Source organism: Ciona robusta, chromosome 13 (genome assembly GCF_009617815.1).
Source record: "Ciona robusta chromosome 13, ASM961781v2".
NCBI classification, from domain to species: Eukaryota; Metazoa; Chordata; class Ascidiacea; order Phlebobranchia; family Cionidae; genus Ciona; species Ciona robusta.
Window position 1 is genome coordinate 2971061 of NC_143247.1, and position 22051 is coordinate 2993111.

Below are 22051 nucleotides of genomic sequence, written 5' to 3' on the forward strand. Positions count from 1 at the left end.
AACGCTGATTTTGAGGGAGAAATTTAATTGAAATGATGAAACAACAGTGTAGTGAACGAGTGGACACTCATTTAATAATAGAGGAATTCACGAAAAGGCACCGTAGCACTGGTGACGTCATCACAACGTCATGTTTGAATGAAAAACCATTAACTAGAATTGCACATGTGTTCAAATCCGCATTCTCGTCTTAGGTGCTTTCCCGCCAGCAGGAAATTCCTCTTCTACGCGATTGTGACGTAAGAAGGTCACGTTGCGCTTTACGTCACGATAATGACGTCATACAGTGTGAACTTGAGAAGGCTTGATTCTCAGGAGTAGTTTATCACTGTCAAGTATGATGTCATAAACCTCATTGAGAGTTAATAGTTCGACTTTGTTGCCGTTCACTTCGGTTATTTCGTCCCCGAGTTTCATAAGACCAGCGTACATCTTGTCAGGGTAGCTGTCACTCAAACTAGATATGTAGACACCTAGTAAGGTTAAGTACTTGTTAGCATGTATATTATATTATATGTAACACTATGCAAAAAGATGGATACCGTTAGCATACTGTTAAAGTTAAATACGTGGTAACTCGTAAGTTAACACGAGGTGTATGAAACAGAACACCCATGTTATAACGACTGTTATCACATTGCGACGCGAGAATAAATTAGTTACATTCCTTTATTCCCAAATACTAATTAAGCGTCCCAGCTTAAATGCAGTCAAAATACTTATATGTTACAAAGTTCTTACTTCCAGTGTCCCCTTTCCTTCTTGCCAGGTAAAACCCGTAGGGCCCAGAAGGTGGCTTTACCATTTCAACAAGGACAGAACATTCTCTAGGGTCCATTTGTAATACACGACCAATGGGCCTAAAAAGAGAAGTTGTTAAAATTTTGAATTGGAAATGATTGTTTAAAACGAGTTGTGGATATACGCCAGAGTTGGCCAATTACTCAAACATTAAAGGTATATATGGTGATCGTTTTATGGCTGATTTTTTATAAGTTAAGTAATAGAATATATTTTACTCTTTCTCACCTAAAGTGGTTTGGGTTACCCACTCCAGTGTTGCGCAATCTGTCGATTGTATCACTGACGCCATGAACGGATCGTGGTCTTTCGGGAACACTGAAAAAAAAACATTTTAAGCATTAGTTTTACAATTCTGTAATGAGTATGACAGTGCTTATATTGAAACAAATGAACGGCAATGTTACCCCAAAATACAACTGTATATTTCTTCTTTACATGGGCCATGTTCTATGGCGTGCCACGCTTAGAACTTACCGCAAATATTACGCATTTATCAATACAAGTAGTTATACTATTTTTATTATTTACCTGACTGGGGTTTCGTATTCCGGGATGTCCCTTGGATCAACAGCTATAGTGTTTCTAGCTTTGGCAGCTCTTCTCTCACGTGAGCGCCGTTTGCGCATGCGCACTGTGCTTAGAATCGAACTTATGGAACCAGATTTTCTGACAGGGGCAGAGGGCAGAGTATGTTTTCCATAACCAAGAGTCGATGACCTTTCGACCCCAGGAACTCCCACGTTTTCCCCGCATTCGTTAAGGTAGTAGTGACTGACTGAACGTTGCCTATAAAAGGAATAAAAATACGCTAAATATTAAATCTGTGCCAAATACGTATACGATACTCTAGGGTTTTTACGGAATTGAAGAAAAAATCTGTCTCACGAAAGACGTAAAAATTCCTTAGTCTCTGACTCGTAAGTAAGCATAAGGGAAAACAGAACACCACGAAAATCACTACGTGCAAATGCATTTCTGTTTCACGAAAGAGTTAAAAGTCAGAGTGTTGGAGTAACAGAACAAATCTTGCATAAATCCTGTTTGCTCTAACCTATATATAATAGAATGTATTCGCACGAAATATTCAAACTTACGCTTTGCTTTCTTCCTCGTCCAAAGTCTCCATACTAATCGCTCTTCGAATATTCTGGAAGCTGAAAGCCCCCTTTAAACGTGCACGAAGTGATTTTCGAGAGCTGTTTTCGCGGCTCGTCTCGTTGGAACTGGGGCTGTAAAAGATAAAGTGAAACTTAGGATTAGGGAGGAAAAATAAGTTCATTTATTTAAGTCCTATTTACTATATGCTATAACTATACAGTAGGTAGGGGAAAGTAGTCTATTTTATCATCAAAGAGTACTAGAGTTATATAACTGTATCCTCGGGACTCTAAAACAGCGTTATTATTTGTTAAAAACACGATAGGAAATATGAGATAATATGTGTTAACGGATGCCATCATTTTTTAAATACAAGTGTTTTTTAAATATTCAAGACCTACTTTAGAGACCATGTTGACCCGGTATACATTGACTGTTGTGACTCATAATGATTATTGTTCGTATTTTCTTGGCCTTTGTCAGCGAAAAACTCGCTTTCTTTCGTCATAAAGCGACCAGTAGCACCCGACACTGTATTGAAGGCTCGATTCGGTGAAGTGTTTCTCGGTAAGTTGACATTGGCTAGGGAAGCAGACAATTCGTCTTCTGTGATGTAACACTGTCCAAGATCGTTCTGGAACGTTTTCGGCGACAAGGACGCGCTTCGTCGCGGCTCGTATGACGTCAAATCGTTTGTTTCGACGTCATCAGGTATGACGCTAAGGTCGATTTGTGAACCAGCTTGTAACGCGAAAGCGCGGCTGTTTCGCGATGCGGCGTTTTTCTTAGATCTGGACACCGCGTTCGGAAGTCGTATCTTCGTGGAATTTGACGCTTTTACGCGATTTTTCATTGTCTTTGGCGTCGTAGGCTCGATCATACATATACTGGAGAGGAAATGGGATTGTGATTAGAAAGTGGGCATTGTTTCATAATGTGGGAATCATACATTTTAATTGAAAAATATGTTTCTGCTGTTTTTTTTTTGTAAAATATATTATACTTTTTGATATACGGTAAGTAAAAATGACGTCATACATCCGTGACTTCATAAATCGTGGCGTTATAACTAGTGACGTCATGATTTATAGTACCAACCTGTTAGAAGCGAATGAGACGTGTGGTTGGGCATCTGGTTTGTTGGTGCTGCTGGGTTGGTAAGCAGATACCGGTCGCTTTTGTGGCGTCTTCTGTCTCATCTTAACTACATGTTGTGAAAGATCGTCACTTTGTGCTGACAACCTTTTCTGTTTCGTATCAACCGCTAGTAGTTCGGATGCGGCCTGAGTTTGTAGTTCCAAGTTTTTAAACTCAGGTGATTCGACCCATGTTGTGATTGGGAATACGTCTTCGTCTTCTGCGGCGTTGGATCCAGAACCGACGCTGATGTCATCTGTTTTAACTTCCTTTGAGATGGGTTCCGATTTGCTTCGATCTCGCTGCTCGGTCGGGATTTCTTGCACGCGAGGTAGCGCTAGAGAGCGAGCGGAGGTGGCAGAAGCGTTTGAGGAGGACGGAGAGAGAGAAGCACTCCCGTTGCTGCTGCCAGGACTCGAATACCCGCTGCTACTAACTGTACATCTGCTTGGTGACGTATCGGCCTTCGTCATATCCTCTTTGGTCAGTGGCGCGTGTTGTATTGTGACGTCACATGATCCATTATGGGTTGTCTCATCTTTTTCCGCGTCGCTTATTTCCTTTATGACGTCCTTGTGCCGATTATTACGCTTGCTTTGTGATGGTCGGGTAATTTTTCCGGAACTACGCGAAACGTAAGGCAGCGTGACGATTCGTGACGTTTCGGATGACGTAACAGTCTCAACAGCGACGTCAGGGGTCCAGGAATCGGAGATCGAGACAGTTTTTTGAATCGGCGGAGTTTTGCGTCCCAACTTCCGGGGAGGGGGTCTTGGTTTCGCGGCCTCGTATAGAGCATTATTTGGGGAAGTATTGCTACCACGTCTGTGGCGTAACATGTTGGTTCGTGAAGCGGTTCGTGCAATACTGACGACGCATTTCTTTGACGTAGAGTCTGTCACGATGTTACGTGGTCGCCCGATGACGTCATTGGTCATGACGTCATTCCTCTCATGAGCAGGCGAAGCGGAACGAAAAGTTTCAACACTGTGGGGTATAACAAGTTGAAAAGTTGTAGTTTATAAGTAAAAAATCCCACTCCCCCCCCAAAAAAAATTCAATTCTCACCTTTCTTCGTCTGAAAGATTAGGAGGGGTGTCGGCCATCGGTTCTCTTAGCTCCTCATCCGAGGAGGAACTATCCTCCGCGTTGATTGATGCGTAACAATGGTGGTGTGTGACGTCACTGTTGTCCACTCTTTTCACAGCGAGTTCTAGAGGAAAAATGATTAAAAGAGTGAATGTAACTAATTTATTCTCGCATGCATAAAAAGTCTTTATAACACGGGTATCCCGTTTTATATACCTCGTGCCCACTTACAAGTTACCACGTATGTAACTTAAGAAAAATATGCATAAGCATTGGGCACGAAGCGTACGCTATGATTGAGTGATTGTTATGCACTTGAAACGTCATAAAACAAATAACACAAGAGCCATTCATACGTCATAGGGGGTAAATGTTATTTCTGCACGCCGCTTTATTTTATTTTTAGAGTTTGAAATCACGTGAAACTGGCTCATAACAACTTTCAGTCGCTTTAAACAAGTTTAAACCAGTTTCGCTTGAATTTGATTTACGCTGCGTCGGTCAATATAGCGACCAACAAAGGGTTAATGTGACGTCACAAAGAATGAAAGTGATGTCACAATGCATCAATAGTCAGGGTACAATGCCACACGCGCGGTGTCTCTTCAACGCTGCACGCATAGCGTTAGTGACGCAACAATAGGTATTGTTAATCGCGCTGTGCTCGATACAGAGCAAATAATGATCAATTTGAAAACAACTTGAAGTATTTTGAAGCTTTAACATATAGAAGCGTCCCGCATAGTTAACGTAAATGGGACAACTTGGTTTAAATTTGTATTTTCCCAATTGGGAGGTGTTTTAAATGGGAACAGTTTTACTTTCATGCACATTTTCACAGAAATTTAGAAAAAGTCTGCAACACATTTTTAACAAGGATCTGTATATAAGGTAAGAAACCACCGATTTAAACGCTGCTACATAAAATGTGACAGACAGACGACCCTAAGCCACAAGCCTAAAAAGGCAGCCCACATTTCTGTATATACCCCAACAGCACGTTACGTCTGACTTAATTATCTTTACAAAACACATCGCATCCTGGCACAAGCAAATGCCTGCATGCCCAAATATGGTTACCTGGTACGTATGACGTCATCGTGACGTAGTTCATGTCCACTGGCCCTTCTTTAATTTTTCTTAGTTGCATGAGAAAGTATCAGTATAGGTATTAAATACACAAGTCTAAGATTGGCTGCTATGCACATAATATTGATTAGTAAATCTATACAAATGAACGAAACTCTAATTTGTGGCGTGCTTATAAACCACACTGTACAGGTTCAAGCCTTTTTCGTTGCGCTGTTTTGGCTGCCACTTAATCTATACTGATAAAATTCGAGATATAGCGACTGTTTCGTGAAATCTAAAACTACTTGTAATCAGAATGAGGGTAACTAAATACGTAGCAAATAAAATCGAGTCTAAGTAATGGTGTACCTTATATACATTTTACCAATAAAACATCTTTTGTCTGTTATCCAAATGGTGTATTATGTTTACATGCAACAAAATCATAACGATATGAGTTGTACATACATTTAGATAAAAGACTGATAATGCAAGTTTTATATTGGTAATACAGTATATATATATGTATATAATATCTTTGGTACACCTTAAGTAAGACTCAATTTTTTGTTTGCTACATATTTAATAGTACTTGGTATTTTCTGTTATGATGCAGCGAGAACCGTCCAACAATATAAGCGCTAGATCGTGCCAGAAAACAACACTTTACGCTGCTATCAACTAATTACTATTAATCTGTCTATAGGGTTCACTTTCTTTATAAATGTAACAGAAACGAAAAGTCTCACGGGTTTACGTCCTAACTGTTGCGTGCTTACAGAACGACACGCGCCGTTTTTTTTCGCGGCCTTTGTTTAAAAACGAGAACAACCTAATTGTTTAAGAGGTTAATTCCCTATTATGAGGTTAATCTATCTGTCACCTGCGACTGTGACGTAATAAAGGGACCGAGAACAATCGATTAAAAAGAATCCAAATCGCGCAAGACGCTGGAACACCATGATATACTGTTGATCTACTTATACATAATAATGGACACTTATAAAAAACGAGACAAAAAACTAAAGGTCTTGTATCGGTTTGAAAGTAAATGGTCAGCAGGCAACTAAAATTTGATCACTTAATACTTAAGAAGCGAGACACAAAACTTAACTGTTTTTTGTATAGATTAAATAATACGTCTTGGTGAGAATTAAAGTGATCACTACGTGCACGTTATACACAGGACTACATACTGCTATAGGGGATCAGTATATTAAAAATTCTACAAGAGTGTTTGATACAGTAATACACCTTCAGGCAATATATGAATAAGTATTCCTGAGGGAAATCGCAACTAAAGGCTTTAGGCGTTAATATTCGTTATCATGTCTAGTATTAAATGACCATAATACATAAGACTGTTATTATAAAACACAAACTAACTTTTCTGGCAAAGAATCCACATACCGCTGTAAAGTATAGGGTTGGGAAAGATGAGACACCTATAGCATATAATATCAAAATATTCTGATCGTGTTTTAAACAATTAACAACGGTCTATGAGAGTAGTGAGGATTCGGTTTTATAATTCTTTGAATATTCTTTGTTTACTACCAAATGAAACAAGAAAATAGAATGAAAAGACGTCCCAACTTTCCCCACTCTACTTCATACAGCTAACTAAATTTGCAAAGGACTGTCTGTTATATATAACGCACCACAGGCACCATCGTACACAGCAATACACTGATAACCCGTAAGTGGCGACCAAGTGCTTTTACTTAGATTTTCTCGCTAGCAAGCTATTACTGGCTCAAATCGATATAATCCAATACTTGACTCGAAATTTCTACATCCACCGTTATTTGCGAACCCGGAAATAAATTAAACCGTATTTTCCCACGGTTGTAGCTGGTTACGTCACAGTGACGTAGCAGGTAGTCTATTCTTTAACGTAGCCGATTTGTTTTTCTCACCTTGGTCCTAATTACGTCTACTTTTAAACCGTACAGACGTATATTTAAAGATATATACTAGAAATATGGAACAACATATGCTAACGGTCTCCATCTTATACTGCAGTACTGTACATCAAATTATTTCTACTCATAAAAAAATTGAAATTGACCTGCTCATAAATTCGAAAATTAAACCGCTTAAACGGTTTCTCCACCAATTTTCTACGAACTGACGCTCCAGCAACTCACAATACGTTGATGTCTCCGTTTTAAACGAAGTAAATGAACCTTAACGGGTTTAGTTTTATATTTAGAAGACCTAACCTCATGGGAAAGTCAATTTTAAGAGGAAATTATATTATTCTTGCTTCTCCAATGGAAAGTGAACGCCACAATGCCAAGTTATAACATGTGTATGGGAATGTGTATGGGAATTCTTTAGTAAACATTGTAGGTTGGGGCAAAATGGTCCATAAATTCAATCTCCTTTATCGCCCATTTGGAAGTAAACAAAATCTTTACAAAACTATACAAACGTATCTTCACAACCTCAAAGAAATCCCTAAAAGTCTGGAACATTCTTAAAGGACTACCAGCATTGCTATTTCACATTATACCACACCGTACCTGTCTTGCATTATTTATAACTAACACCAGGTGCCTGGCGTTACCTTATAATTCAAATAACAGACGTCGCATGCGCCTTTTACGTGGCTTATATACACCTTGAAAGGTCGTTGAAAAGAATCTATATTTTAAGACAAACTTTATAATTTGTGCAAGTAATTTATTCCTACAGAAATATATGGCGTTTAAATGCAGTTTATATAGGCGTAGAACAATATAAAGTTCTCTATAGCAAGGCCACTGAATTAAATATGTATATGATTAAACGATGTATAAATACAAGAACGCTTTGAAATACCCTACAAATTAGGACATGTCTACTAAGTGGAACAGAAACTTCTCTATATCTTAGAAATACTTTGCTTTACGTTTAATGTGCTGGTTATACAAGTAGAACTGGGAATAAAATATTGGCTTGTATTGGCTTATATTCCAAATAGGTACGGTTCTTGTCAAGGACCTGGGACTTATAGGCAAGATTTGGCCCAATACTACAATATATATTTGTATTGCGACATGGGAAAGCCAGGCGCAATAAAACGTTAAGGATAAGATACCATTAGTGTAATGACTGTCTTATCGAACTTTGGACCTGAGTTTGCCATGCCCGATTATTTGAGTAACATTAGATTAATCTTCTGGAGATTACACAAAACTCTCTAATGTAAATATACAGCATACAGTTTATCGATAAACAAATTGAGTCAGCGTCTGGAAAGATAGCCTTATCTGAACGCGAGTTACAACTTTTGTAATTATTATCTAGATTAAGTAAGATGGGATAATAAGATGATAATTACTTCCAAGTTTTAATGAAGACACGCGTCTATAATGATAAATATATTACTGCGGGGTAAGATGGCGCGACCTCACAATTCTATAAAAATATACAAAGTTGGGGTAATATGGTTCATACTTTCGTCCCATTTGGTAGAAAATGAAAATATTTACAGAATTATAAAAACCATATTCTAACGACCCTCATAGACCGTTGTTAAGTGTTAAAAACACGATTAGAAAATATGGATAACATGTGCTAACGGTATTTATTTTACCCCACAGTTCTATGTTTATTTTACCAGTGTTGGTTTTTATATTCGACATATTTTATTGTAGTAATAAGACAAATAGAAGGTCATGTTATTAAATCCAAACATGCGGATTGACGCATACCGGAATCTATTTTAAAATCTTGTTTTTTGATCAATGGCATTTTTCTATTGATTATTTAAAAATTGGTGCCAAGCTGTAGGATCCATTGATGATAAAATGCTCAATATCGATTTATAAATGCTTGATTTCTAGAGTGTATAAGGACTTGTTAATTGAATCGCCTTTAACGTATTAAAATACGAGGTGAGTGGTTGAAGTTTTAAATAATAAATTTTGCGATTTAAATTACAGTACTGTGTTTTAAACTATTAACAACGGTCTATGGGAATCGTGCTGATGATACGTTTAATAATTCTTTGAATGTTCTTTGTTTACTACCAAATGGGACGAGAAAATAGAATGAAAAGGTTTCCCATCTTCCCCCATTCTAAAATGTATTCTATATGGGTGAGATGGCGAGACAAGGCATAAAATACAGTGAAACTGTCAATTCGGGGACGTATATATATATATGTGTTCAAATGCGAATTATGTTGAAATCGTATTCAAATAAAACGTTTACTAAAACATTATAAAAGATTAGCTGCAGTATAATAATTTATACCTTTTGTTATCACTTTAGGTAAATATGTTTTATGGTAACATTGTACGTACTACGGGACCAAGCAGACGAATATGCTAACTTAGTTCGAGACGGTAAAAGTAAATTATTAACAAAACCGCAGCACTTTAAAAGTAAATAATATACCAGAGTTTAGGAATGCAACATTTGCAAATTGAGTATACCATAACATTAATTTAATTTATCTTTTTGAATACAACATAAAAATGGGAATTAGCAGCAAAACGACAGTCGTTAAAACATGCCAAATCGAATTCTATTTAATTTAATAACTGAGATTTACGTTCAAGTTAAAACGAATAAAAATAAATTGGATATATATTTCATTTTACAACCTTGTACTTGACAGATTCAATTTAAACCCAATCGACCGGAGATTCATAAAAAGATACATCTGACTTTGCGATCAAACGCACCGAAACGTGCGCACACACAATAACTTACACACACACACTTAGCAGCAGCGTCCCACCAACCAAGCTCTCATGCCTGAAGACTCTTAACTTGTTATCGATTCAAACCGTCGTCGCATGTAAACAAACCGAACAAATAACAACGACTAACCTATTTGGGAGTTGTATATATATAGTTTGTTATGTATTCCGTCATTATGTTATAACATTGGTGTTTTTGCCATAGACATGTTACGCGTCTATACACATCATGCTCACTGTCAAGTTTTAACATGAGTGTCTTTTTATACACCAGACACACATGTGTATTCATACACCTCATGCTCACTGTCAAGTTATAACATGAGTGTCTTTTTATACACGAGACATACATGGTGTATTCATACACCTCATGCTCATTGTCAAGTTATAACATGGGTGTCTTCTTATACACCAGACACACATGGTGTATTTATACACCTCATGCTCACTGTCAAACTACAACACTATCTACACACCTACGCAGTACCAAAACAACAACAACTTATTGACGCATCTTAACATTATATGAACAACCACATTAAATTTCCCACTCTATATCTTAATGTTACACCTCACGCCGATGATTCACTACTAAGTTACCACCCCTGGGAGCGAGAATCATAAATGACTCAAAAGCCAACTGGGACTGAAAGTATTTCTTGTATCTTATCGTAATTACGGGGTTAAAAAACACGAGGCGGAAGACTGAAAAGGTAATTCTCCAAATTACAAGTGTCCTGTACATTCGGATGAGGTGTATGTTTCTAAAACGCCCCAATCACCACTTTGGCTATACAGACACATATACAGCAACGCTATAAATAGATTAATACCTTAGAATGTGAAAACCCTACATTTAAATCTATTTATAGTTATATAGAAGTGTGGGGTAAAATGGAAACCGTTAGCACATAATATCCCATATTTCCTAATCGCGTTTTTAACAATTAATAACGCTCTTTTAAGAGTACTGAGGATACGGTTATATAATTCTGTAAACATTCTTTGCTGGCTACCAAATGGGACGATAAAAATAAAAACCATAAGTACCTTACCTCAACCTACTATACACAATCTAATGCATTGTACTTTGTAATACAACATTCTACAGCAAGTTATATTATATCGGTCTGGCTATCTGGCTATTTATAGAAGGTGATATTATAGCTTTTCAGCAACGGGAAACCAATGCCAATGAAAACAACGAATGTTTCAGAACTTATTATGTTGAGTATGAATCCTGCAAGCAAATATACAACTCCTTTGCCTAAAGCTAATACACAGTCCATACCGCATTATAATATCCAGTTTAAACCTGTTTAAACCTGCCTGTCAATTCTGCAGTTCAGATAAAGCAGACATAAGTCTATGTTAATCCATAGGTAGCAAAACACTATTGTACGCAAAGCCGTAACCTTTAGTTAAGAAGCTTAATCCTTCAGCAAGCACATTTTGGTCTGCGCGTAGTTAGACGTTTACTGCTCTGAGCAACATACTGGTAATGAGTGGTTACCGCAGACGGGTTAATTTATGCGCGTCGACGCTCTTTTCGTCACGAAAAAGGCGACGCCGACACGTGTATGCGCAAACAATAGCGGACAATGTAGCGGCGGTTCAAAGACAATCGTTTCCCGAAGTCGCCCCTTCCAGAGGCGGCGGACTGACCGGTACATGTGGCAGTTCAATAAAACGACATCAAACAGTATCAGCTTTGAAACGGCGACAAAATTAGCGGCAAACCAAAAGACATGACCCGTGGGTCGGTAGTAAGTAATGTTTCGTTTCCATAATGTGATAACGGCGATTTCAAGATATGAGACGACAAATTGTTTTATCTTATGGAAGCTTTATGTAACATTATATCGGTATCTTTCACTTAATACATGACTCATTATAGAGTAGGGTGGGGGAAGATGGGACACTGTTAGTATATAATATCCAAATATTTTGATCGTGTTTTATACAATTAACAACGGTCTATGGGAGTCGTGAGCATACAATTGTATATGTCTTTGAATGTTCTTTGTTTACTACTAATTGGGACGAGAAAATAGAATGAAAAGTTGTCCCGCCTTTCCCAGCCTACTGTATAATGGTTGTTACGGGTGAGTACCTCTCGTTTAAGTTAAACAGGATGGACCCTTTATTTTTACAGAATTAAACAGAATGTGCCCTTTATTTTTACAGAATGTGTCCTTTATTTTTACAAATTTTTTAACAATTTTCTTATTTATTTTCTATTTTAAATGGGCAAGCTGAAATAGCGAGGCATGCTACGGGATACGAGTTTTTTGTGCAAAGTTCGCACATTATCACGCTATATATTAACATATATTATATCTATAAAGCAAGTATTAGAACGTTTAAGACACAATTACTAATTAAAACAATAACCTCACTCCAGGTTCGAATTGTCAAACACATAATTATACAATAACCGACAAATTGGTGCTAATTGGCACGACATAATAGCTAGTTAAACATGACACCGACACCGCGCATGAGAGCTCCCGCCCCGAACATTTCCGCTGCCGCAGACAAGGTCGTATTGGCGACTCATTTCCGATTTACCAGCGTGAGTGAATTTACACTACGGCTATGACGCTTTATTTTCCTCTAGACCAGCACGCTATTATTGTATAGCACAGCGGCAGACAGTTAGTAATGTGACGTAAACAATGCAATGTGTGACGTAATTAGTAAACACCTAATAGGGAACAAATACCATTATAGGTATAATAGGTTGGGGTAAGAAGGCTAATGTTTTTCTTATCGTCGAACTTGGTAGTAATTAAGAAAATTTACAGAACTAAACACCCGTACCCAAATTAAAAATAGCGTTGTTAATTGTTAAAAAACATAATTATGAAATATGGGATATGGGGTATAAGTGCTAACGGTACAGATCTTACTAGGCTACTATATATTCTTATATAACGTTGTAAAGTATAAGAATACGTTACATATGCCAACATTTAAAGTTGTACATTTCGAATAAATTCTATTCTACGCGGGTAAGCTCCTATACAGCATGGTATGCTATGGGACCTTAGATTTAGGACAGAGTTGGCATATTCGCCATTACCCCAATTATATTTCAAACGTATACGACTCATACCACATCCATGTTATGACAAGACACAATACAACAACGCTGTGAGAGTCACAGCGGCAAAATGACGTCATTTTCTAACCCATTCATAAAAAGGATCAAGTTTCGCCCCATTTAAGATGGTAGTAAAAGCGAATGGGGTGTTTGGTTACGTAAACATACCCACACCCTGGGATAAAGTTACGCCACTATACGGTTTCAAAGTATGGGTGGACCCATTAACCCAAAGCGCATCTAAATTACAGTTTAGAAGCCAAAGTGTCATCCTTAGGGAACAAATGCAGAAACCGGTAATTTAATTCCAGGCAACTAAACATAAAAAAACAGATGGTATTAGTCCGCTGGGAGACCATGAACGTCAAGAGCGAAATAATATTATAGTTACGTAGCACTGTAGGGTAAGATGGATACGTTAGCACATAATATCCCATATTTCCTAATCGTGTTTTTAACAATTAACCACGCCCTTTCAAAGTTATAAGAATACGGTTATATAATTCTGTACAAACATAGTTCAATTTTGTTTATTAGTTTATTAACAATATAAATTGAAATATAGCCAATACCTCATACAGTGCGTTCATCCCTTAAGTTTTGACTTTATTTACTTATATTTATTTAATATGGGTGAGGTCCTACTGTATAGTTAAAGGACCTATATAGGGTTCAGGCCAAATTTGGCCCGTTGCGCAACACCTATACGCTATATACAAATAAATAACAAGCGTAACTAATTTAACTTGGGCCAAAATTTGGTCTGTTACCCTGCAGTATATTATTACCTAACAGTATATTCTAACTATATTCTAACTAACGATATACTGTTATAACGACTGCCGTTTTCCGGCCACGCGAGGATAAAACAAGTTATATTCATTCGTTCATTCACAGTATGACATAGCATATGGAATAGAACATACTGCGCATAGCATTCAAGTAATTGTTATTTCAGCACCATATGTCCCACTTATAACACTGCAACGTAACTAAGTGTTGTACCAGTCGTTGGTTCGGCGCCAGTAATGTTAAGTGTTGGGATTACTGAGCAGCAAACGAGGTAGTGTCTGTCGCGTGCCAGACAAATACACAAGATTACACGGTTTCAAAATGCTATTATGTGTTTTGTGCTTTATGGTGCACGTCTTATTCAAGTTTGCAAGCAAACTTTTATGCATTATATAGTAGGTTGGGGTAAAAAGGTACATGTTTTATTTCATTTTATTTTACCATCCCGTTAGCACATGATATCCCATATTTTCTAATCCTGTTTTTAACAATTGACAACGCTCTTTTAGAGTCGTAAGGACATAGTTATACAATTCTGTAAACATTTTACGTTTACTACTAAATGAATTGATAAAAGTGAATAATACATGGACCATTTTACCCCAGCCTACACGAACCGTCTTACCCTAACCTAGATGAGCCATCTTACCCCAACCTAGATGAACCATCTTACCCCAACTTCCATATCTGCCAACAGCTCTTAATACCAAACAAATATCGCAGCTGTTAAAATATTTTATGCTAAACTCTCCCACGGTGGATATTAGAGAGCTATTATGACGTCACAACCACTTCTATTATGACGTCACACCGGCGGTATTGTCACCGCGCGCTCTTCGTCTTCGCGTGGTTGTTTAATACACAAAACGTAATCCGGCGCTCAAAGCGAATATATAATATACCAACGTATTCAAGTGCTTAGAGAGGACCCACCAAAAATCAAAATCTGTAAATGGACAGAAATGCTCAAATGTAATCTAAAAAACAACTAATTTTAAAACCGCTTCTGAAAAAAAGTGGGCTAAATCGAAAGACTAAAGTAAAAAAAAAGCCTATTATAGTAGGCTGTAGTAAAATTATTCATGATTTCATTCTATTTTATCATGTGTGTCTGGTGTGTAAGAAGACACCTATGTTATAACTTGACAGTGAGCATAAGGTGTATGAATACACCATGTGTGTCTGGTGTATAAGAAGACACCCATGTTATAACTTGACAGTAAGCATAAGGTGTATGAATACACCATGTGTGTTTGGTATATAAGAAGACACCCATGTTATAACTTGACAGTGAGCATAAGGTGTATGAATACACCATGTGTGTCTGGTGTATAAGAAGACACCCATGTTATAACTTGACAGTAAGCATAAGGTGTATGAATACACCATGTGTGTTTGGTATATAAGAAGACACCCATGTTATAACTCGACAGTGAGCATGGAGTGTTTGAATACACTATATGTTTGGTGTATAAGAAGACACCCATGTTATAACTCGACAGTAAGCATGAGGTATACGAACACAACAGTAAGCATGAGGTGTATGACGATGCAAAACCACGAGTAACTAAATAGCAAAGTTCAATTGAAGAGAATGAATCATAAAACCTGTTATGAGTCAAAGGAGAAAATTAAACAAATCTATTCGGTGTCGAAATCTGACCGTTATTTTCCGAAAACCACGTTAATACAATCTCTGTGTGTAATCATTATACACCGTAAGCTCCTTTTAACCGCAAGTTATAATATGGGTGTCATCTTATACATACATTTACGTTTTGGTGTGAACCGTATGCTCACTGTCGAGTATAATAACGTGTTTTAGTGAAAACTCATTAAATCAGCAAATGGAAAGGAATTGGTAGCAAATTGACAGTGGTTAAAACACGCAACGGTAAAAACTACATGAGAAAAATGTCAAATAAAAGCGTGGCTGCTAAAACCCATGTTGTCAAATAAAATCAAAATATTCGCAAACCAGAACACAATCGTCCGAAATATGAAAAAAAAGATTGAAACATATGCAGTATACGGTGGGGGAAGATGGGACACCTTTTCAGTCTATTTTCTCGTCCCATTTAGTAGTAAACCAAGAACGTTCAAAAAAATACAAAATCGTATTCTCACGACTGACTGTTGTTAATTGTTTAAAACATGATCAGGATATTTAGATATTATGTTTTAAAGGTGTCCCGTCTTCCCCCACACTATTATATACCAAAACAATACATTTAAGCGTATATACAACTTACCTTCTAAAGTGAAATATCCACAAAACTTGCCGGTTATTCCTATATATCCAATTCAATGCGTTATAGGTCCGTGCTAGTAATTATAATACAAAACCCCCATAAAGGACACAGCACTTTTCACAGGCATTGGTAAATGATTGCCTAAATGCCAGGCACGATAAGCATTGAGTTTTGTTTGTTCTTGCTGCTGCCTCACCTGACACTATTTAACTTTCTCATAACTTTAAAACTTTAATTGCCCAATAAATAAAAAAACTATTTTCCGCTGCTGTTGTTACTAGAATAAGATAACTTTTAAACTGCCTTTCTGGTGTAAAAACGTAAGATCATTTGGAACCAACGTTTCGTTTGCTAAATTTTAACCGAAATAAAACCTTAAAAAATTACAAACTATACTTTTAAAAACAAAGAAATTTAATGTATTATTTTACTGTCACATTCTTCGCTTTAAGAACTGGAAAATTCCGGTCTGATCTGGTCTAAGAATGCATTGAATATAGTCAGCCGTAAAGAGGGCTGTGTGGTTTTCGGGTTAGGCCGGTTTTTCGTGCCTGTAGACTTTATTAGTTTCAAGTGCCCTTTATTACGTATAGCCTGCCATGGATGGCACAAAACAACATAAAGTATTGAACGTACAAGTTTAAAGATCGGCAAAAACAAGTCTAAACGCGTAGGCGCTGCCACAACCCGTATTTTAGAGCATTTTTGCGGTATAGGCTATAGGGGCATGCAGCGTGTTCAAGGTTTTACGATTTAATGTATGTAATATTTGACTCAATACACGTTGCATAAGAATAAGTAGGTAATAATCTTGAGCAAAAAAGTGCAGGAGGGTATAGAGGGGTTATACGTGCACATAATGTATGAAAGCAGACACGTATAGACACGCTTTTATTTGACATTTTTAGTTACCCAAGTATAGGTTTTACCCGCAGCGTCTTTGCTGTTTTAAACAATTAACAATGGTCTATTAAAGTCGTGACGAGGATACGGTTTTATAATTCTTTGCATTTTCTTTTTTTTACTACCAAATGCGGCAAAAAAATAGAACGAAAAGGTGTCCTGTGTTCCCCCACACTACTATTTATGTACTAAAACCTAATCACAAGGCGTATAAAAGTAATATATGAACAAATATACCGTATATTCTATTGTAAAGAGACTGTTAGCATAAGGTTTAAAGCAAAATCTCGCATTACAATATGAACGCATCCTTTAAGCGCGCGTACGAAGTTAATCATTTGCCACAAATATTCAAATCTTATACCAACGAGTTACAATAAACTGACACGCGATAATAAAACAACGAAAGAATAAATGCCCATAAATTGTTTTTGTAAAACAAACTTGGTCTAACTGGCGTATATTAATTTGAAAAATAAAGTCAATTTAAAACTGTATATACTGTTAGATACATATCCATGCCCGGTACACTGTTAGATACGTATTCATGCCCGGTATATAGTTAGATACGTATCCATACCTGGTATACTGTTAGATACATATCCATGCCCGGTATACTGTTTGTTATACATACATGAACCTATATACTCTTACTTTTAGCGTATCGCGTGTTCACACAAAATACCACGTGTCATAATATACGTCGCAAAATACTGTAATAATCTAAATCAGTGGTTCTTAACATTTTTTAGCACGCCGCAACTTTGTAGCGTCGTACGACCATATACTTTAAACTAGCAATTTTGTTGCAGATTTTGCTACATTGTTCAAAAATCTTACATACAACCATTTGGGTTGTTAAACGTAAAAAACACGAGTAGGAAAAATGGGACATTACGTTCTAACGGTATCCATCTTATCCCGAAATATTATACAGTAAGGTGGGTGAACATGGGACACCTTTTCATTCTTTCTTGTCCCGTTTGGTAGTAAACAAAGAACATTCGAAGAATTATAAAATGTTATCATCCTGGCTTTTACACAACGTTGTTAATTGTTTAAAACACGATCAGGATACTTGGGTATTAAATGCTAAAGGTGTCCCATCTTCCCCCACCCTACCATCCCTATTTTATCACTATTTAATGACGTACTTTTAACTGGTTGATTCTTTTGTTCCAGCTTTGCTTTACTCAGCACAAATGGAGCCTGACTCAGCAGTTTATGGAGCTCTTCTTGATTTTTCAACAAACGTTGACGAAACAATGACGCTTTGTCTAATTCTTCTAGAAACGTTTTTAAAAAATTAGAACAAAATTATTAGAACTTAAAATCGACCGTTTGGAAAACCCCGAAAAGATATTAAACGTTTTTACATCTTTTAAAGGCTTGTCTGTCTGCTTTATTTAACTCCTATACCTTATCCCTAGCTTAGCCTATTGTATGGTGTCTATTATACTGGTAATAGCAACCATACATAATCCTGAAGACTTATACAAATTTAAATCGTATGTAAGCTAAAACAGCTAAATACAATATATAAAGTATTGTGGGGTGGGATACTGTTAGCTCCAAATCAAATATTTTCTGAACAGGTTTTAACAATCAACAACACTCTTTTAGAGTCGTGAGTATACGATTATATTATTCTGTAAATATTCTTTGTGTACCACCAAATGGAACGGTAACAAAGAATAAAACATAAACCATCTTACCCCACACTACTAAATAATATTATACATACATAGATACACCTGCATATATAACATATACTGCCACAAACGCTAAAAAACGCCAACTAAGACTTACTGAAGGCCTTAGCTAAGCTCAAAAACGACATACGGTAAGCGACTTGGGTTAAGTTAAACCGCGGAACTTAAATTATTCATCCAGCCTAAAAAAGAAAAAAGTTAAGCAGTTGCGCGTTTTGGAGGGCTGGTTAATTAAACGAGAATTAAGCTTTAGAACGTGGTATATAGCATAGCATAGCCCTATTATGTACAGTAGGGTGGGGAAAGATGGGACACCTTCTAACTTTATTTTCTCGTACCATTGAGTAGTAAACAAAGAATATTCAAAGAATTATGAAACTGTATCACAACGACTTCCAAAGACCGTTGTTAATTGATTAAAACACGATTAGAATATTTGGAAATTATGTGCTAAAGGTGTCCCATCTTCCCCCACACTATATGTTCCGTTTAAAAAGTGGGTATAATTCGGATGCATAAATAAAGTTACGATATGAATACGAGACAGATAATGTCATGGTAGGCGAAGTGTATAACTCATAAAATACTTTTATTTTGTTTACATTTAGTGTAGCAATTTATATAGAATGCTAAAAAGACAGTTAGCACTCAATTTTCGACGTAGTTTTATAAATAACATCTCGTATTTAGGTTTTAGTTAGAAATGTATACAACAAGAAAACTAATTAAACAATTTTCTATTTTAAAATTTTCAATCGTATATTTTGGCCATTAATCACCCCGTGTGTCGTGTTTTTAATGAATTTCGTTTTAACCTCAAACCGTTTTCGTTTTGGGGAAATTCCACCGTTTCATGACGTCAGCATATTTTATAAAGAATGTGAAATCGTAATATTTGTTCATTGTTATAACAACCCTAATAACAAACAATGAATTGTGACGTAACATATTTACCATTGTCGTAAAAGTGGCCACAACAGCAGTGACCCTGTTACGTACCTTTAGCGACATCTGCCGGCGAAGTATTTCGAGTATTCCATCGGTTCGAAGTTCCGCGTCTGTTTTCAAATTTTCGTAGAAGGATTGTTTCTTTTAGTGATCGGCGCTGTGGGTCGTTGCGAATGTAACCGCTTATGCGCGGTGTCTGTGTTATAATGGTATGTTAATACACCTTATGCTCACTGTCGAGTTGTAACATGGGTGTCTTCTTGTACACCAGACACAAATGGTGTATTGTATACACATCATGCTTACTGTCAAGTTATAACATGGGTGTCTTCTTATACACCAGACACACATGGTGTATTCATACACCTCATGCTCACTGTCAAGTTGTAACATGGGTGTCTTCTTGTACACCAGACACAAATGGTGTATTGTATACACATCATGCTTACTGTCAAGTTATAACATGGGTGTCTTCTTATACACCAGACACACATGGTGTATTCATACACCTCATGCTCACTGTCGAGCTATAACATGGGTGTCTTATACACCAGACACACATGATGTATTCATACACCTCATGCTCACTGTCGAGTTATAACATGGGTGTCTTCTTATACATCAAACACACATGGTGTATTAACTGTCAACATGGTATTGGTACATAATATATACAGCGTAACTAAGAAGTGCAATAAAAGTAATAAATTATCTGTTTTATGACGTAACTAACTTACAAAAATCGCTGACTCAGAACGAGTTGACGTCACAGACGTGGTGGAGAGAATGGACGCATCTGATTGGTCGAAATGATGCTCTATATCTGTGTCGTAATAATTGATATTGTTACGTAATATAACATAAATTATATATTTTATTAACATGAGTTTGATTCGCAGACGGAAATAATAGTCATTATAAAATATATAATATAATAAATCATAGCAGGCTGGGGTAAGATAGGACATGTTTTTATTATGCTACAGACCTACAGTACCAATGGAATTTGTGAATATGGCCTTACGTGATAGTGCTCATGAAGTTAGACTATTTTTGTAACGAAATAACCGTCCGGATTAAGTGCTATAAAATACGTAACTGACAAAAATAGAAATCCAACGACGAATGGTAAAATATAAGAGATAAATTTCGTCTATATTTAGATGATACATAACTATATTGAATTTAGTTAAAATATACTTACTTGACTCAAAATCACACTCATTATTTCCGCTTTCTTCCAGCGATATGTCTTTCATCACTCTTTAGTCCTTTAAACTCGTATATTCCATGGCCCAGAGCTCATTTAAACAAATCACATATACACCTAAATCCATAAGATCTCTAAAATACAAAGCATAGTTTCAGCGTAGCGCAAACTGTATTCAAAACATGCGCTTTTATAATGAACGTTTACAAAATTCCAATCACGCTAGAAAGTATATGCTTCACACAGGTCTAAGACAATAACGTCTTAGATATTAAACCCCAAGTACCGACTGAACAAAAGGGCGACTTTTTCTGTGAGCTCTTTACACCTTAGTGACTTTTCTGTGTAAATATTGAAGTAAAACCAACACCTAGTCGCGGTTAACTTGTATTTGTGCGGTTACTGGTTGCTAATACAACGTTTAAAACAGCGGGGTATGTTTTACGACCTAAAACGATCGTTAAAACGATTGCGTTTCGTTGGTGTAACGTTTTTTATTCGTTTACATAACAGTTTTAAAGCTAAGAAGCGACTTAACTGTATAGCCCTTTGATGTGGGTATTCTTAAATTGTATAGTAGGGTGGGGGAAGACGGGACACTTTAGCGCATAATATCCAAATATCCTAATCGTGTTTTAAACAATTAACAACGGTCTATGAGAGTCGTGAGGATACGTTTTTATAATTCGTTGAATGTTCTTTGTTTACTACCATATGGGACAAGAAAGCAGAATGAAACGGTAACCGATCTAACCCACCCTACTATATATTTCATACAGAGTAAAAGGTTAAACAATACTGCTTTTTTATTCTTTGGTAGTAAACAAAGCATATTTACAAAATCATGCGCCCGTATCCTCACGTCTCTAAACGACCATTCTTTATTGTTAAAAACACGTTTATAAAACATGGGATATTATGTGCTAACGGTATCCATCTTACCCCGCAGTACTATACACTGTATATTGTAGTTTTTCAATACTTAATAACGCAAAAGAAGATTAGCGCAAATCGATAGTATGACCGTTTACAAAACTGTTACAACTTACTGTGTTATATAACCTTGTACTTTAAATCTATCTTACTCTGACCACTTTAGGTTTAATCCTTATATAACCTACCTAGTTGTCTTACAGCAATAAACTCCCTTGGTGTAAAAGGTCAAGTATATCCAGACATAAGCTTGCAACCAAGCATGAAGTACAAGGAAAACATAACCAAAGTTACTCTGC

General features: G+C 36.7%; 1 protein-coding gene across 5 annotated transcripts; it reads right to left on the bottom strand.

Moving 5' to 3' along the window:
• Nucleotides 1–8: 8 nt before the first annotated feature.
• On the bottom strand, nt 9–20974 carry LOC149725824 (uncharacterized). Of its 5 annotated transcripts, none has more exons than XM_089891457.1 (12): nt 20814–20974; nt 20347–20432; nt 19661–19805; nt 18104–18232; nt 4108–4252; nt 3001–4026; nt 2304–2789; nt 1899–2033; nt 1333–1590; nt 1030–1119; nt 742–860; nt 9–473 (listed from the first exon to the last, which is right to left on the bottom strand). In XM_089891457.1, the coding sequence occupies exons 1-12, from the start codon at nt 20866–20868 to the stop codon at nt 280–282; spliced, it is 2868 nt and encodes a 955-aa protein (XP_089747583.1). In that variant the 5' UTR covers nt 20869–20974; the 3' UTR covers nt 9–279. The 5 variants fall into 5 exon arrangements, with proteins under 5 accessions (XP_089747583.1, XP_089747582.1, XP_089747584.1 ...); XM_089891456.1 differs by having other exon boundaries at nt 18104–18235; XM_089891458.1 differs by lacking the exon at nt 18104–18232.
• Nucleotides 20975–22051: the final 1077 nt, after the last annotated feature.

Bases quoted from the DNA above. Each gene is read 5' to 3' on its own strand.
- LOC149725824 (XM_089891456.1), bottom strand. From the start codon at position 20,868: ATGAAAGACATATCGCTGGAAGAAAGCGGAAATAATGAGTGTGATTTT. The intron at 20,433-20,813 runs GTAAGTATATTT...ATTACGACACAG, and splicing joins TGAGTGTGATTTTGAGTCAA to ATATAGAGCATCATTTCGAC. The intron at 474-741 runs GTAAGAACTTTG...TAACCTTACTAG, and splicing joins AAGGAAAGGGGACACTGGAA to GTGTCTACATATCTAGTTTG.